This window comes from Lepidothrix coronata, unplaced genomic scaffold, assembly GCF_001604755.1.
Source record: "Lepidothrix coronata isolate B3197 unplaced genomic scaffold, Lepidothrix_coronata-1.0 Scaffold75, whole genome shotgun sequence".
Lineage (NCBI taxonomy): Eukaryota > Metazoa > Chordata > Aves > Passeriformes > Pipridae > Lepidothrix > Lepidothrix coronata.
This window is the reverse complement of record NW_016690255.1, coordinates 825,266-842,227: the sequence shown is the minus strand read 5'-3', so window position 1 is coordinate 842,227 and position 16,962 is coordinate 825,266. Positions and strand designations below refer to the sequence as shown.

The window sequence follows — 16,962 nt, the reverse complement described above, 5'->3', positions numbered from 1 at the left end:
GGAATGGCCTGAAGTTGTGTCAGTGGAGATTCAGGTTGGATGTTAGGAAAAGGTTCTTCACCCAGAGGGTGGCTGGGCACTGGAACAGCCTCTCCAGAAAAGTTCCAAGCCTGACAGAGTTCAAGAAGCATTTGGACAGTGCACTCAGGTGTGACTCTTGGGGATGGTCCTGTGCAGGGCCAGGGGTTGGACTAGATGATCCTTGTGGGTTCCTTTCAACCCAGGATATTCTATAACTAATTCTATAATTAGAATTCTATACTATTCTACAGAATAGAAAAAACAGAATTCTATTCTATTCTATAACTAATTCTATTTTATGGGCCGAGCTAAACTATATCGAAATCTACTTAAATCTATTTAACCTACCTAAACAACAAATGTAGGAAGAGCATAAGTATACTCCTATCCTCGGCTGGGATAATTCAGTTGTCCAGACAGACTCTGCTCAAGACCCCCTCAAATTTCTCCCATACTATATTCGCCTATATATGATTCCCGCTTATTATCCCCCGTAATATTTCTCGTGTTTCTCTCTCTCACATCCTGGCCCACCCCGTTTCACTGCTGAGTGGTAAGTTCATTAACACCTCGGGCGCTGACCATGCCCCCGCACTGCACCGACGGCCCCCGCCCACCGTCCCACAGGGGCCGCCCGCCCCGCCCCGCCCCGCCCCGCCGCAAGCCCCGCCCCCGGGGACCTCCTTGCCCGCGGATTGGTCGCTGCAAGGCGCGGCGCGGGGCGGGGCCATACGGCGTATTTAAAGCGCAGTGGTGGCGGCGACCGGAGCCACTCGCAGGGGAAGCCGGGACGGTGCGGGAGCAGTGAGTGGCGGGGTAGGAGCGGCCGGGCCCCTTCCCCGTGTGCCGCGGCGGTCGAGGCTGGCCCGGCCTGGCGGAGAGGCGCCGGGAATGCCGGCTGCGCGGCGTGCCCGGCTGGCCGGGCCTTGCCTTGCCTTGTGTCCCACGGTAGGAAGCGTCTGCTCGGCCTCCGGGCGCGGCGGCGCTGTGGCTGCCCCGGGAGGGAAGCTGTCCTTCGGAGGGTGCTGTCGCTGGCCCCCGTCACCTTCCCCACGCTCGCTGTCCCTCCCCATGAGACTTCCCCGCGCAGTCCTTAGGAAGCCCACGGCGCGCTTCCCTCCCTTCCGCCCCGAGCCCTTGTGCTGCAAAATCCTGTAAAATTGCAAATTTAGCCTTTAAGTCAAACCTCCCCCAGAGCAGGGCACGGGGCTGTGTGCCGCTCCTGGCAGTGGCTTTGGGGGGCGGCGAGCGCTCGGCCATGGCTACGGACCGCTCCTAACTTGGTTCCCTGCTGTCCTCTGGGGCACTAATGATGCCTGTGGATAACAAGGGACAGGTTGTTTCCGTGCACTGATAATCTCTTGGGTTAGTTTATTTCAAAGTGCCACTGTTGTATAGTCCTGTGAAAAGGTAAGAGAGTGGAGTCTCTTCTGCATAGGTAGGAAGGGTTTAGTACTCCAGTCTGAAGGACTTACAGAAAGTTCTAGCCCTGGTTTTGCAGAGGGAAGAGGAAGTAACATCCAGCTTTTTGCTGTGCACTAAGCAGCATTTGCTTTTCCAAGTTCAGAGCTTTCTGGAGCAGGCTTTTTTGCAGCTCTGCAGTGTGACTTGAGTGATTCAATGCCCCTCTGGTTTTTAAGACTATTTAACTATGTTTAAGGTGATATTTAAAGTAGTCTCCACCTTAGTAAATAGTTCAGATCTTGTTTGTGTTGGACAGGATATCAGCCTCCCTGTAATTTGCTGTATTTTGTGTCTGTGCTGTGAAGCGAGAGTCCTGATGTTGCTATAGGAACCGGTTGAGTGAAGGGGAGAGTCAGATGCACTGGACTGATGCCTGTGTGCTGGTTTCTCTGAAGAGCTCCAGTTGAATCCTGCCTGAGCTCTAACTGCATGTGAGGATGGTGGTTTCATTAGGGAAGCCCAGCTTCACTGAGAAGCATTCCTTTAACTTAGTTATGTCCATATAATCCTTCTGAAGGTGTTTAGTTTTCACCTTTCCTGACTATTAAAGAGGAAGCTTGACCTGTCTGGTGGTTTGGAGTTGTTCTAATTAGTGTTTAAAAGTCGTTATCCAAATTTAAACTTGATGGATGCTTTAAATTAAATAGAAACTCTCTCCAGTAAGGGAAAGGATTTTTGTATGTCAAAAACCAGTATCTGCGTAGGTACAACCCTGCTTGAAAGAAAATGTGTGCGTCTTAAATTTGGGGTGGTGCATGTATTGCAGTATATTGTGTGGGAAACCTGCAACTTAAAAGTATTAGTTTCAGCTATACAGAGTAGTCAGCTGTTCAAGAAATCCTAAGACAAGCAGTCAGATGCTTTAACAACTATCATACTTGTCTTGTGACTACTGTGTAGAAGTAGAAGAAAGGCTTAAAGGATCTGGCGTAAAGCTGACTCAGGAACGTACTGAGTCACAGTGGCTGGTGCTGCTGAAAGTGCTTGTTCAGTGTATTACAAGAAAAACTGGAGTTTTTCTCCTAGTCCAGGCGCTTGGATTTCAGAGGCATATTTCAGGAAGCCTCCTTCTCTGGAGATATTCAAAAGCCTCCTGGACACAATCCTGAGTAATGTGCTATAGGGGACCCTTCTGGAGCAGGGAGCTTAGACCAGAAGACCTCCAGTGGTCCCTTCCAACCTTACTCATTCTGTGATTTGTAAAGCTCATTATTTTCCTGTCTTAGGGGAGATGCTGTATCTTTTTCGAACTTGAGATCTGGGTTTCAGCTTGTTGGTTTTGTTGCTTGAGTGAACAGTATATCTTTTCAATATTGATTTCAGACTGGGAAGGAAGACAGAAAACTGAGAAGGGGAAAGGTCTTGGGTTCTCTCATGTGAAGTTCAGCTGAAACTAAAACAAAAGAAGGAAGTGGTAGCATTGAAGTAGTGAGTGACCATTTGCTCATGGCCTGCTGGGGCTGGCTTCTGTTCCCATGGCTTCACTCTGACCTTTCTTGGGAAGTCTGAGTGGCAGGTTGGGACTTTAAAGCAGAAGAAAGCACAGTTCTTAAGCTGCCTGCTTTTAAGTGCCCTTGTAGAACATTAAGTGTGGTGCTTTCTTGCATCTAGCTCCTAGCATTCAAGCCTGTGGCACACTATTAATTGAACTCATAATGAAATCTACTCTTTGAAGTTGCATTTCATTTGAGTAACATTTTGCCTGTAATTTTGCAGTGAAATGAAGTGTATGATTTAATTGAAGTATCTCTACAGACAGATATACTATATCAGGTATACTATACTATATATACAGTCTATATAAGCTTGCTCAGTTTAACTTTGAAAGTTATTTTGAGGAGAGAGGCAGAAAAAGTGGTGTTGAAATTTAAATATGCTTTTGTCACTGGGTGATTTCAAGGAAGGGAGGGGCCTCAAGTTTTATATTATTACAGTTTGGTGTGTAGCATTAGCAGTTGAAAGGTGAAAGTCTTGTGTGGCTGCTTGATTACTGACTGTTGCTTCTTAAACCTGTGAAGGCTGAATTATTTTTCTGTCACAGGATCTTCAGCAACACTTCTGGTCAGAAAATGTCCACGCTTGAAACCATCTTTAAATACATTGATGAACACCAGGACCTCTATGTTCAGGTAAGTTTTCTTTGAGTTTTGTCTTGCAGCATGGGCAGCTATGGGATATTAAAAGTTAGATGGTCATCTTCAAGCTTATTGTTGCACCTGTATAATATACCCAATAAGAGAGAGTAATGTGAAGTGATTGGAGAGAGGGGAGAGCAAGCAGCAGGTGAAACTGATTTGAGTCAAGCTAGGAAACTGTTCTTTAAGTTTAGGCATAGGTTCTGTTCCAAAACATAAATGTCCATGTTAGATTTATTAGGAAATGATCTATTACTGTATAGTGCAAACAGTGACTTATTTAGAGGTATGAGAAGTTTGATACTGGCTCCTGAATGCAGAGCTAGGTTTGTAGTCTCTTTTCTTTTGAGGTGGGAGATGAAAGCTCTAAATGAGGCTGGAATAAACCTTTCTTGTATGAAACCATTTATATTAGGGTACAGAGGGGGATGTTATCCTCTCCAAAGAGGATCTTTGCTGCTTGACCTGCTATTTAGTTGCAGCTTGTATTGCAGTGCTGTTTACCTGTGAAGGAATCAGTGGTACAGCACTGTGAACTCAGGCAAGAACTATGCCAAGCGGTCAGCTTGATTTCTGCCAGTTGCTCTTGCTGGTCTCACACAGGGAGAAAAAGCTCAAGTGTCCTTTCTGAGAGGCCTGAAAGACATCAGCTGGTTCTGGATACTTAAAGAACAGCTACCAAAAAAGCACAGTATACACAAGCTTTCATACTCTTAACCTTACCTTATATATCTGTAGGGTTTGTGCTGTACTGCAGGGGCAGTTTTGAGTGTAATATTAGTGGTTAGAGTACTTCTTTGAGCAGAGGACAGAGTGGATTTATCTCAATTAAAGCTTAACTGAAAACAGTGTTTGTTGAATAACAAGGTGTTGTATTTGTATGGTGCCTGTCATGCATAGTAAAACCTGTAGCTCTTCCATGTTTCTGTAGCGCCTGGCTGAGTGGGTGGCAATCCAGAGCGTGTCAGCATGGCCGGAGAAGAGGGGTGAAATCAAACGCATGATGGAGGTTGCTGCGAGGGATATTGAGCGACTGGGAGGCACAACCCAACTTATGGATATTGGGAAACAAAAGGTACGTGAGCATCTCCATGTCAGCTTAGTGGAAAAAGTCCACTTAGAAGACAAGATGTTTTGCACAAGAAGGTGTTGATTTCTTATCAACAGTAAGAAAGGCACTTAGTCTCTATAAAGTATAATTTAAAATGCTGTTTATTAGAGTTACCATTATAAAGAAAGAGGACAGTATAGATACTCATGTCCCTGCAGCATCTAGCAGGCATCCAACCAGCATGCAACATACTGTTTAGATCCCATTCATGGGAATGTGATACCATTCTGTTTTTTCAAGCTGTCTGATTCCACTGCCAGACAAAAGGGATATTCACATGAGAACTTCTCGATGCACTTTATAGATAAAGTCAAGGACATGTAGGCGGTGTAATCACCAGTGCCAAGTGGGAACTGCCTTCAGGTTACAGTCAAGTGGCTCAGTTTAACCTGCCATCCAGGGATATGCACAGCACAATACAGGCAGGAAGGCAAAACTATGTTCTATGTGCAGCATAGCCTAGCACAGGCTTTGGTGTCCTCAGATTAACTATGTGGATTGCTAATTTTTTATGTCTGGTAATCTTCTGCTCAGGATCACCACACAAGGGTCTTGTGGGTAGTGGCCTAAAATGTCAGAACCTGCTGGGGTGTGGCATAAGTCTTTCCTGCCAGACAGTCTGAGCTTTCTGTTAAAAACCTTTCTTTATAGTGAACTTGGGGATCCAGATCAGTTAAGCATGTTGTATTAAATTTTAGACTGTATTAAATGTGTTTTAAATACTTTGCTGAATGAACAGAACACCTGCAAACAAAAGTGTTAGTAATTTTTAACAAAAGGCTAGTGTTGATCCTTAGGCCCGTAGAGTGTAAAGATACTGATGAGGTTTCAATAAGTCTTCCAAAAGACCTTTGGGCTCTTTTAAAGTGTTACGTTTGTCACCAGATTGCATTGTTCCCTTACCAGATACAAAAGTATCATTAAAAGAATGAGTTCCCTCCTTGTTTTTAGCTATCCAGACTGCTTTTTTCCCCGAGAAATGTATGTGCTTATGAGAATGATGATGATAATAATCTTGTCCTCAGGAACCATCCACTTGATGTGCTGCTCCTTTGAAGTGCCTAGTCACTATATGCCAGAGAAAAAGACCCATACCAAAATTATTAGATGAGCATTTGGATAGTGGCATTAAAAATCCTGTTGTACTGGAATGTTTGCTAGTTTTAGAAGATTATCACTGTAATTGATGGGAAAGAATGCTGAGTGAAATCTGCATGTATTGGGACCTTCTGAGCAGTTCTTGCCTTTGCCAACTGGATTACACTTGTTTGTAGGACTACAGGTTCCAGGACTACAGGTTCCAGCAAGGAAACAGCTGACTTCGTGTGCCCTCTTGGGAGAGAATCTGTGGGATAATTCTAGCTCTGCTGCTACATACAGCCTAAAATCTCCTCAAAAGTGTTTCAATTAATTCAGAGACAAAGTTGTTCCTTTCATCACTAACTTTTTGGTAGCTTATTTTAGAGTTTTATGCGTAACATTATTATTTAGAAAACTTTAATCCAGCTGCAAAAGTGAACTCCAGTGTTTGGTTTTATATTAAGTATAGACAGAGCTAGTCAGTGTATTAGGTACATTCCTGCTATATCTATGAAGGACAATGTAAAGCAACTGGTGAACTTACCTGATCAAAGTTTACTGCTGCACAGCAGTTTGTTCTGTGTACTGATTAAAGAACTACTGCAAGAATTTACAGTAATCATGTAGAGCTGCAGCTGGCCAAGGACCATGTAGCCTGTTGATAAAAAAACCTGGAGTTTGGAGCCCATATGAGCAAAAAGTGCAAGCTGATCTTGATCTGCTGAACAGTGTGTAGGGGTATGTGTTCACCAAAAGGGAAATACATGCTGACTGAGAATAGCATGTGATAATTGCTTATGGGGTATTCCAAAGAACTAAGCCAAGTTCAACTCTTGAACTCTTGAACTGAGTTCATCAGCACTACTCTGCCCTTAGCTTAACAGCATAGGCTTGTATAGAGAAATACAGCTGTTATGCTGATCTTATTTGGGTGTAGGCACGTTACACTCAGAGATACCACTGTCAGGAAATTTTTGTCTAGGGAGCTATACTGTAGACAGGATGAAAGTGCAGTGATAAGCAACACAGAATGCAGTATTGAATGGAGTTTATCGCTTATGCTGAGGTCAGCATTAGACATGGCAGTTCGGTGTGCAGTCAGCTTGCTCTGCTGAAGTCTGATGTAGGATTGGTAGTTTAAAGCTAACAGTTCTGAGTGGCTTGGAACATTCTGATTGTTACTGGGACTTGTTGGAAAGCTAACTGGCACGATACCTTCTCTGGCACCCTGCTTCTGGCAATCAGTTTAAGTAGCTTAGTTTTTTTTTAACTGTCTGTCCCCTTAGTGTCATAACCTCCACAGTATTAAAATAATTCATTTATCTGATAAAAACATGTTCCTCTGACATTCCACATTTGAATAAAACTTCTTCCCTCCTATTTCTAGCTGCCTGATGGATCAGAGATCCCTCTACCACCAGTTGTTCTGGGAACACTTGGCACAGATCCACGCAAAAAGACAGTGTGTGTATACGGTCACCTGGATGTTCAGCCAGCAGTACTAGAGGATGGCTGGGATAGTGAGCCCTTCACACTGGTAGAAAGAGATGGTAAGAGCAGTGGATTTCACTGTGAGCACTTCTGTGGTATTCCTCAATTGTTCCAAAGTTGTGCTATTGATTGAAAGGGAGGAGAGTAAGAACAGGTATGAGTGTTTATTTAATACTGTTGAGATGAAAATATGCAGGAGGGAGAATGGTTAAAAAGTAGAACTGCAACATCTCAGCTGGTATCAGGGCTTGTTTCCTTTTCTGATAGTCTAGGATGTACTTGCATGTTATCTTCCTTGTAGCTACAGCACAGTCTTAACTGCTGATTTCCATGGTAACAGTTTGTTGCCAGAAAGCTTTTTAGAACTAGGTTCTTGTGCTGTTCACAACTTGCAACCTGTAAGGTCATGTCAAGACTACAGGGATTTTGAACCATTAGCTGGGAAAAATACTCAACACAGCTTCTTTATGCCTGGAGACAGGAGTGTCACAGCAGTCTCCCTGGATTGCCTTGTGTTTGCAAACTGTGCTGCCGTGAGTACTGCAGAAGCTGTGTTTTGCAGAGCTGGTGCCCAGACAAATGTCCCTCTCCTCTAAATGGCAGTGAAGAAATGGTGCAGTAACTCCTGTTGAAACAGCATTGCCAGTAGCCAAGATGACTAAAACTCTTTTCTATTTAAAGCTGGTGCTACCAACAGCCTCTTCCTTGTTCCACTTTCTCAGTGTTAGTGTCAAAGGTCATATGAATAGAAGGACATTAACCACTTGTCTTGCGTAAGCGTAATGATTGCCAGAAGAAGGAGTATCTGTGGTAACTAGTATTTCTACTTGGGCCCTTGGTCATAGGCAGCAGAGTCCAAGTTACTAAGTTGATTCTCTCATCTGATAGCAAGACCTAGATTTGCCTTGGGCTGTGGCTTGTCTCTGTGCAGCCTAGGAGTGCAAGAGGCATTTTCACCAATGGCTCTTTACCTTGCAAGCTGTCTGTCCTGTTCTGTCACTGTGGTTACACCTGGTGCTTAGGGGTTGTAGCTGCAGCTCTGAGTTGCAATGATATCTGCCTCTGTGATCCCATGTGCTACATTTTCTGGAAATTCCCTGTAACCTGTAAAACTTGCCTTTGACTAAAGCCCTTTCTAAGGAGATCCAGTTTTGTCTGGAGAATCCAGTGAACTGATTTGTCACTAGCTACTGAATTCTTACTCTTCAAACAGAGTTACTGAATTGTAGCTAGTACTGGATAGGTTTCTGTTAAAAGGAGGGAGCTTGTTTCTTACACTTACTACTATGTTTGTAGAAAATTATATTATTGTGAATGATAAGGCAGTTACATCTTTTCCAGACTTATATTCAATTCCTGTTCAGGGAAAAGCTGGGGGGGAAAGGTGAGGTAGCTCTGAAAGTGGGAGAACTAGAGCAGTCCCACTTGCAAGAGTGTATGAAGCAGGATGCAAAATTGCTACTTCAGAAGAATCAGAAATGAAAGTTTTTATATAAGCAGGGATAAAAAGACTATCCAAAAAGATGTTTCCTCCTGTAGGCAAGAGGTGAAGCTTCATGCTAATTTTTTTCCACCCTGGTTAATTTGTATCTTGTTTCTACAGGAAAGTTGTATGGGAGAGGATCAACAGATGACAAAGGTCCAGTGCTTGCCTGGCTGAATGCCTTGGAGGCTTATCAACAAACTAACCAGGTCTGTGCCCAAAACATATTCTACTTTTCTACATACAACTGATTCTAGCAATAAATGTTATCCGAGCCACAAACGCTTGTGAGGGAAGCCTGCTTATTTGGCTGATCAGAGGAATGATGCAGTAGTCCTGTAAATTCACTTATGTACTAGTAGGGTGGAGTTGACTTGCTGACAAGTTGGTCTGTTAGTTGCTTGGTTTGCACTTTAAACAATTTTCCTTTAATGAAATGTGTTGGAAGGAAAATGCATATGCAAGCATGTGGAGCATGATGAATAATCAAATGTGATCACTGTCATGTAAGGATGTCAAATTAACTTGACCTTTATCAAAACTTAATGTCTCACTTGCACTGAGCTCTAAGAGGTTAACTTAGTAACACTGACCTACAAGCTTTGCTGTTTCAGTTCAAGAAAATGTGCAATTGGAAATAGCTCAGGGTGTCTGCCTTATCTTGCCAGACAAGTTCCTATTACTTGTGAGAAGAATGACTAGTTCTCTATTCCTGTCTATGTATATAGAATATGGTAGTCTGAATAGACAGGGTAGCTCCGATGCTCCTACAGTGGCATGCAGTTTCTGTGGTTAATATTAGTTTTCCTAGCCTGGGGGCTTACCTTTGGCAATAGATTTCTGCTGTGTTCCCACAGTTAAGGGGCTTGGGAATGAGTTGTTCTAGAGCTCAGTTAAAACTTTTTGAAGAGTTTGAATTGCATCAAATGAAGGGTGGTATAAGTGTCCTCAATGTAAGTGCAGTCCAAACTTTATAATAGTTTGTGCATAATTAACAAATTCCACTGTCATGGGACTAGTTTCCCCATGCCTATTTTTTTTTGCTTTGAGCATGACAAATGAAAATTACTGATTGCTGAAGTAGTACAGCATTTTCATACTTAGTCTGTTCTTGTTTGTCATTTCAAAGGACTTTCCAGTAAATATTAAGTTCTGCCTAGAGGGTATGGAAGAATCAGGATCTGAAGGCCTTGATGAACTGATTTTTGCTCAGCGAGAAACTTTCTTCAAAGATGTGGATTATGTGTGCATTTCTGACAACTACTGGCTGGGCAAGAAGAAGCCTTGTATCACTTATGGCTTGAGGGGCATCTGCTACTACTTCATAGAGGTAAGTGCTGAGATACACTACAAAACCAGTATTATTAAACTGAATTTCCTACCGGAGAAGAGTGGTAGCTCAAACTTTTTCATGCCAACAGCTTTTCTTCAGAGAAGGTGAAACTGACTACTTAAGTAAAATGGTTTCTCCTAATTGTCTGAATAATTTTATTTCATTGCCCTATCTGATGCTTGTGTGGTAGGGATAGCTTTCAGATGTATGAAGGAGGAGAAGCCAGCAACCTTCTCTGGAGGGTTGTTTCAGAGTGATCCTTGAGTGCAGGAAGAGATATCACCACTGAAGTCCCCAAGGTTGGGACAGTCAGTACTAAAGGCATGTATTCCAGAGCAATACAAAGCAGATCTGTTTTAATGTACTACAACTGAGTGGTCTGGTTTCAAAACTTAGATGCATTCTCAAAATACATGCAGGAAAAAGCTAGGGTAAATGTCTTTGGTGTATTTGACAGTATCTTCATGCTAAAATTAACCTGAATCTTAATTCACTTCAATCAGGTGGAATGTTGTGACAAAGACCTTCACTCTGGTGTGTATGGTGGTTCAGTACATGAGGCCATGACAGATCTCATTGCTCTAATGGGTAAGAAAAAGCAGGTTTCACTAAATGCATTTAAAATGAGAATAAGAACCATTAAAACATGAGTGAGTTTGCAGTGGGGAGGTTGGTAAGGGCTGCTTACACTAGCAAAGCAATGGCCAATGAAATGGAGCTTGACAGGTATGCAAAGCTAGTGCCTGAGATACAGAAATATGGTGAAGATCTCACCAAAAGGTTGTCTATCTACTCTAGCTTCCTCTAAAATCTTGCTGCAAATTTACATGTTAATTAAATCAGCTGCCTTCTCAAACTCTGCTATGGATGTGATATTGAACTCTTTTGGACTCAGCCAGCCAAAGGTAACAGTAGAAGTAAATACAGTAGAATGTAACAGTAAAATTAATACAAGTAGCATGCAAGTGCACATTTTGGATAGCTGCAAATTCTGTAAGTGCCTTCCATGCTCTGTGGTGCATGCTCTGGGAGATAGAGATCTGAATTTCATTACATTTATGAAGCTTTCGGGAGGCCAAGACCTGTGTTTCCCAAGGAAAGTGTTCCCAGCAATGACACCTTGTATATTCTGCTTTGAATACTGACACTAGGTGTTTCTTGTTTACAGGTTGTCTTGTAGACAAGAAAGGGAAAATCCTCATCCCAGGTGTTAATGAAGCAGTGGCGCCTGTTACTGATGAGGAGCTGGCGTTATATGAGAAGATTGATTTTGACCTGACAGAATATGCAAAAGATGTAGGAGCAACAAGACTCCTGCATGATACAAAGGTATGCTGCACTCCTTCCTTCCTACCCTGCTTAGGTCAAGCTGTCTATGTTAACTTGATCTTCTGTAGATATATTTGTAGTTACCAAGTAATTTAGTAGGCAGAGGTTCATCTGATGTCTTTAAAATGGTGAGAATGCCTTGAAAATAGTTTTGCCTACTGTATGGTTGACTGCATGCTTAACACTTTGCTGAGGAATGGCTAGTGTTAGGTGCTTGAAAATTTAGTCTAGGTTATCCTATGTTTAAGGCAAGCAGCCTGGGCAACTTTAAATTTGCTCCTTAGTCTTTGTATAAGTAGCATTTCAAACTTGTACAAAAATTTCTTTATCTAGTGCTGTTCTCTTAATGCTGGATAAGAATGTTAGCAATTTTTCAGGGGTCAGATAGCACATTTACACAAAACATCTGATTTCCTACATCTGTAGGAAGTTCAGTGTAGTATCAGAAATAAAGTAGTTGCTTAGAGATGATTGCTCATTAGGTGAAAAAACAGCTTCAAATCTAGTTGTGGTGAATTTAAGGCTGACATACTGAACATCCTTCTACACTGGCAAGCAAGGACTACTTCATAGTCATGAACTCGGCAGCTACCCAAATCTTTGAACAGGCTCAAGGTCAGTAAACTCATGTCTGAAGTTAAATCTTTGTCCTGGGAGCTTTCCAAATGAATGCTTTTAACAGCATTGAATCTTGCAAGGTACAGGTATTACATACTAATTTTAAAACCCTAGATGTAAATACATTTCCTGTCATAAAAAGCAGACACAGATGTTGTAAAAGGCAAGTTTACATGTGCAGGTCTGTATTCTGTCCTAGTACTGTCAGGAGGAGACTTCAAACTCAACTCAAATAGGTATAAGTAACAATTTATATCCTCAACCTTGTCTTTACACGCTCAGGTTTATATCAACTGGGAGTACACAGGCTTCCTTGTTTAGCCTTGTCCTATAAAGTAGTGGATGAATTATAGCTTGTATATAAGGAGGAGCTGGCAAGATGCTCTTTGTGATACTGAACTGAGGCTGTTCAGTCTTGGCTAAACCGAAATCCTAGCTAAGGGAGTTCTAAGCTGCATGCAAGAGGGGTTTTAAGGCTAAGGAGAGGTATGGGAGGGAGGTGAGAAATGTGTAACTTCCAGGTGAGAAACAATGTGCTTGAGAGATTTGAACTGTGACAGTTACATTTGCTTTGAGAGAAGAATAGGGGCAGGTTGTACCTGGAACAAACCAAACTGTTCACATAAAGGCCACCAAATTTCTAAGTCTCCTGAATTTCTGCAGCGAGGTTCAGGCTTGAGACACTGTAGCTGTGTCTGTACAGGACAACTCAACAGCTGTGTTGAATTCAGGCTCCAATGTACTCAACAGCTGTGTCCAAGGCAACAAGGAGGAAATGCAGGAAGTGTACCTGGAGGGCAATAATGGTGGATTGAATCAACCTGGAGATCAGGCATTTAAATACAACCAATGATAAAAAGAAAAGCACACTGTATGCCTCAGTCTGAGCAGTGGTGAGGCTTTTAGAAAATATGTGAACTTCAGCACGTGTGTCTTGGTGATGAAGGCACCTGCCTTCACCTACACACTGCTTGAGCACCTTATAAATGTCCTGGTGAGAAGCAGATTGATCATGTCCTGTAAGTTCCATAGAACTACGAGAAAGGTGAACTAGAGCTGTTGAATCTATTATGGTGCTGAGAATCCAGCTGGTATATCAAAATGTGTGCTTACTGGGAGTAACAGCTTCTGAGTGGTCTTCAATGAGCTGCATTTCTCCATGGGAGAAAGCACTGTTTCTTGCAAATTCTTTATTAGATTGAAGAAATCAATACTTCAGGAAATGCTGTCAAACTTCACGTAATCTTGCATCTTTCTCTTTGCTTCTGCAGAGAGATATCCTTATGCATAGGTGGAGGTACCCTTCATTGTCTCTCCACGGAATTGAAGGAGCCTTCTCAGCCTCTGGAGCCAAGACTGTGGTTCCTAGGAAAGTGATTGGCAAGTTCTCAATCAGGCTTGTGCCAAACATGACTCCTGAAGAAGTCACAAAGCATGTATGTTGACATGGATTGCTGGTATCAAAACAACTGTCTCTCAACTTCTTCTGTTCCCCATGCCTGGGGGAAGAATTTTTCTGTTTTCTAAAGCAGTTTTGTTCGCTTACTTTGCTACTGTCTTCCCTGTTCTACACCTCGACGCAAGATAATTCAGGGATTCATTTTGTGGTGCCACACTGGACTGTTGTCGTCTGACTACCCAATTGCTCTAAACTCAAAGAAAGGGATTAGGAGTAAATGCTAATGTAATTGTAGGGCACTTGGACTGCCAGAAATGCATATTCAAAAGCATAAGTATTTGACATACTGGCTAAGTGTTCTACACTATACTGTTAATTTGCCTGAAGGATATATTCTGACTTCAGAATGGAGAATCATAGGAATAATGAAATAAGACTAATAGGAAAAATATTGCTGGACTGTTGTAGTGACCTGCAAGTCCCTAAGATGTTTTTAGAATATAGACTTTACTAGTGTTCCTACAAATGCTAACAGTAGATAAGATTGTTCAATCTTTCTTATAGGTTGAAGACTACTTGAACAAAAAGTTTGCGGAGCTGCAGAGTCCCAACAAATTCAAAGTGTACTTAGGCCATGGTGGAAAACCCTGGGTGTCAGACTTCAACCATCCCCACTACATGGCTGGTAGGAGGGCCATGAAGACAGGTCAGTGGGTTTTTCACTTGGCATTGATAGATTAAAAAGCTCTTGTTCCACCACCTCAAGAAACACTGAAGAGGTCATGTTTGCTGAATATTTAGTGTTCTGCACTTATCTAAGAACTTTGGCTCACTAAATAATGAAGTGTGTCATGTGCAATCCTTAAACTGAAGTTTGAGGTAGAGGAAGGAAAGAAACTGGATATCCAATTCATTCATTACTGTTCTGGAACAAGTCTGTTGGTGTGTTGTTGCTTTTGTGTATGAGGTTGTTAGTTCAGATCACCTGCTTAGCCAAATTCCTTGAAGCTTAGTCATTCTAGTGCCCATCTTAATTGGTTTTGGTAGGGCAGCTAGAGCAAATCTAACTTGTGTTGGAGTATAGACAGGCTTTCAGATGAAGTACTGGTGTGTAACTCTTTGAACTGAACTCTGAAAGTAACAATACTCCAGTGCTACATCTGCTGGGGGAAGCTCCATGGTTCTGTAGCCTGTGCAGTCTGGCTGATTTGGCCAGCACCTAGTGCTGGTGCTTGATGGCTTAAGTAAGGATTTGTTAGAAAAACAAATATAACTCCAAACTGACTAGAATATCACTTTTCTAGTTTTTGGAGTTGAACCAGACCTGACAAGGGAGGGAGGAAGCATTCCTGTTACCCTTACTTTTCAAGAAGCAACAGGCAAGAATGTCATGCTACTTCCTGTTGGAGCTGCAGATGATGGTGCCCACTCTCAAAATGAGAAGCTAAATAGGTAAGAGTATTTATCCCTGTGCTAAGGTGAGTTTACTGTGGGCATGTATTATGGAAAACACTAAGAATTGAACTCTTGCTTTTCTTTAATGCTCTGGAAGGCAAAGTGTCGTTTCTCCCTAGCAGAGAATGACTGATTGGGTAACTAATCTGTAGTGGGATCTTGATCTCTTTACTGTTTCTGGCTTTATACACTTGAAACCAGAAGCAGGTTTTATACTTTGGTCTCTAAGCTTGGCTACCCACTACTCAGAGTGGTGTTTCTGTCTTACCAGGGGAGATGCAGGAAGCTTGGGAGTAGTGCCTGTTGCCTGCAGTGTTTGTCATGTGCATAGGACTGGTGTGTGGGCTTTGCAAAAACCACATGTGCTAGAAATACAGCTCAACTAAGACAATGCTAATGGAAGCTGTCTTCTTTCCAGGTACAACTACATCCAGGGGGTGAAGATGCTTGGTGCATATCTCTATGAGGTTTCCCAGCTGAAGGACTAAATTAGACACCTTACCTTATGGTTTATGGATCAGAAGTGTGAATTTTCTTACAAAATGTCATCAGTCACCAAACTTACATGGCTCCCCTTTTCCACAAACGCTCCACCACCACTGGTTTGGTGGAGGAGAGGGAAACATGCAGTTCCATTTGACGAACACGTATACCAAAAATACTTCTTTAAATGCTTACTTTAAATTACAAGACTATTCCTTGTCTGGTCAGCAGTCCCGAGCTGCATCTGGGTCTCCTCTGTATCACTTCAGTTTGCTATATTCATCTACTTTTCCTGTAAAGGAAGAGGAATGGTTTGTTCTCAACGGTTTAAGCAGCCATAGCAGTTGTAGAACTGCCAGCTAAATTTAAGGTTCTTGTTCCTGGGTATGTCCTGGAAGTAAGTAGTCAGTGACAGATAATGGGGCTACACTGGAATGTGTTCAAACCTGTCTTTGCTAACTGAGTGATTTGGAAGAGCACTTTGTCTCTTGCAGTTTGTCTCTGCCTGTCTGCAGCTTTCAATTGACAGTGAATCAGGGTATAACAAATTTCACTGTGGTAACAACTGCTGGCCGTTTTTGTAAAGCTGCCTTTGTACTACCAAAAAAGGATAATAAATAATCATGCTTTAGTTTGGCTCTTGGTCTCTAAAGATTAAATAATGACTTGGGAGGGGAAAGCAGCTTACAGAACTTGGGAGGGATACTTCTGTGACTATAGAGGCAGATGAGCAACATGGCTGCACAGACCTGGGAATATCCTGGGAATCCAAGTGTTTATTCCTAGGCTCTGGCTCTATTTACAGCTTGTTGACTTGAAGCAGATGTTGCAAAATTCTGTTCTCCTGAGAGAAAGCAAGCTCAAAATGTTTAATTTTGGTTCTGTAAGACAGATCATCACACTGTAGCACAGCTGATGATCCTGCAAGGGAGTGGGTGGGATTTGTGATCTCTCCCTGCTTATGCCTAGTTGTTGCAACTACTAAGGTACAACTTCAAGCTGTCTTCTGGATACATAATCTCCAACACCTGTTATTATGTCAAAAGACCAAACCCTCTTAAATGTGTCTTAATCTAAACTAGATTGGGATCACTGTTTCTGAATTACCTGACCAGCACTAGCAACCTAAACTAGGTAAGTATTTCAAATGATGATGCTTTGCTCTGAGAGTGTGGTGCATTCTATATCCTGACATAGGTGAACAGCATGTCGTGCTTTCCTCCCTTGAGGGGCAGAAGGCAGGAGAGTCTTCTCTGCCTGGTTTTCACTGTTGCTTGATCTGGAGACTTAATACTGTTGCTTGATCTGGAGACTTAATACTGTTGCTTGATCTGGAGACTTAATACTGTTGCTTGATCTGGAGACTTAATAGTGTTGGGATAGGGAGTCTTCTGGTCTCCTTGAAGCTTCTAAAGTGTCTCTGTCTAATTTTGTTCTTTTTGGTTTGTCACTGGAGTTAATGGCTGGAGATAATCTGGTACCATTAAACTCTGCACATGCAGCTGGGGTACAGTCAGACCCGTGTCATACGCCTCCATCAGTACTTGTGAGCACCAGGCA

General features: G+C 42.4%; 1 protein-coding gene across 3 annotated transcripts; it reads left to right on the top strand.

The window, feature by feature from the left end:
- Positions 1–761: 761 nt before the first annotated feature.
- Positions 762–16,030, top strand: CNDP2 (CNDP dipeptidase 2 (metallopeptidase M20 family)). Of its 3 annotated transcripts, XM_017819585.1 has the most exons (13): positions 802–837; positions 3,202–3,258; positions 3,527–3,614; positions 4,552–4,695; positions 7,199–7,361; positions 8,906–8,994; positions 9,915–10,115; positions 10,622–10,706; positions 11,287–11,447; positions 13,337–13,501; positions 14,029–14,170; positions 14,769–14,916; positions 15,338–16,030. In XM_017819585.1, the coding sequence occupies exons 3-13, from the start codon at positions 3,555–3,557 to the stop codon at positions 15,405–15,407; spliced, it is 1,428 nt and encodes a 475-aa protein (XP_017675074.1). In that variant the 5' UTR covers positions 802–837; positions 3,202–3,258; positions 3,527–3,554; the 3' UTR covers positions 15,408–16,030. The 3 variants fall into 3 exon arrangements, with proteins under 3 accessions (XP_017675073.1, XP_017675075.1, XP_017675074.1); XM_017819584.1 differs by lacking the exon at positions 3,202–3,258 and having other exon boundaries at positions 762–837; XM_017819586.1 differs by lacking the exon at positions 3,202–3,258 and having other exon boundaries at positions 785–825.
- Positions 16,031–16,962: the final 932 nt, after the last annotated feature.

Bases quoted from the DNA above. Each gene is read 5' to 3' on its own strand.
- CNDP2 (XM_017819584.1), top strand. From the start codon at position 3,555: ATGTCCACGCTTGAAACCATCTTTAAATACATTGATGAACACCAGGAC. The intron at 3,615-4,551 runs GTAAGTTTTCTT...ATGTTTCTGTAG, and splicing joins ACCAGGACCTCTATGTTCAG to CGCCTGGCTGAGTGGGTGGC. The intron at 7,362-8,905 runs GTAAGAGCAGTG...TTGTTTCTACAG, and splicing joins CACACTGGTAGAAAGAGATG to GAAAGTTGTATGGGAGAGGA.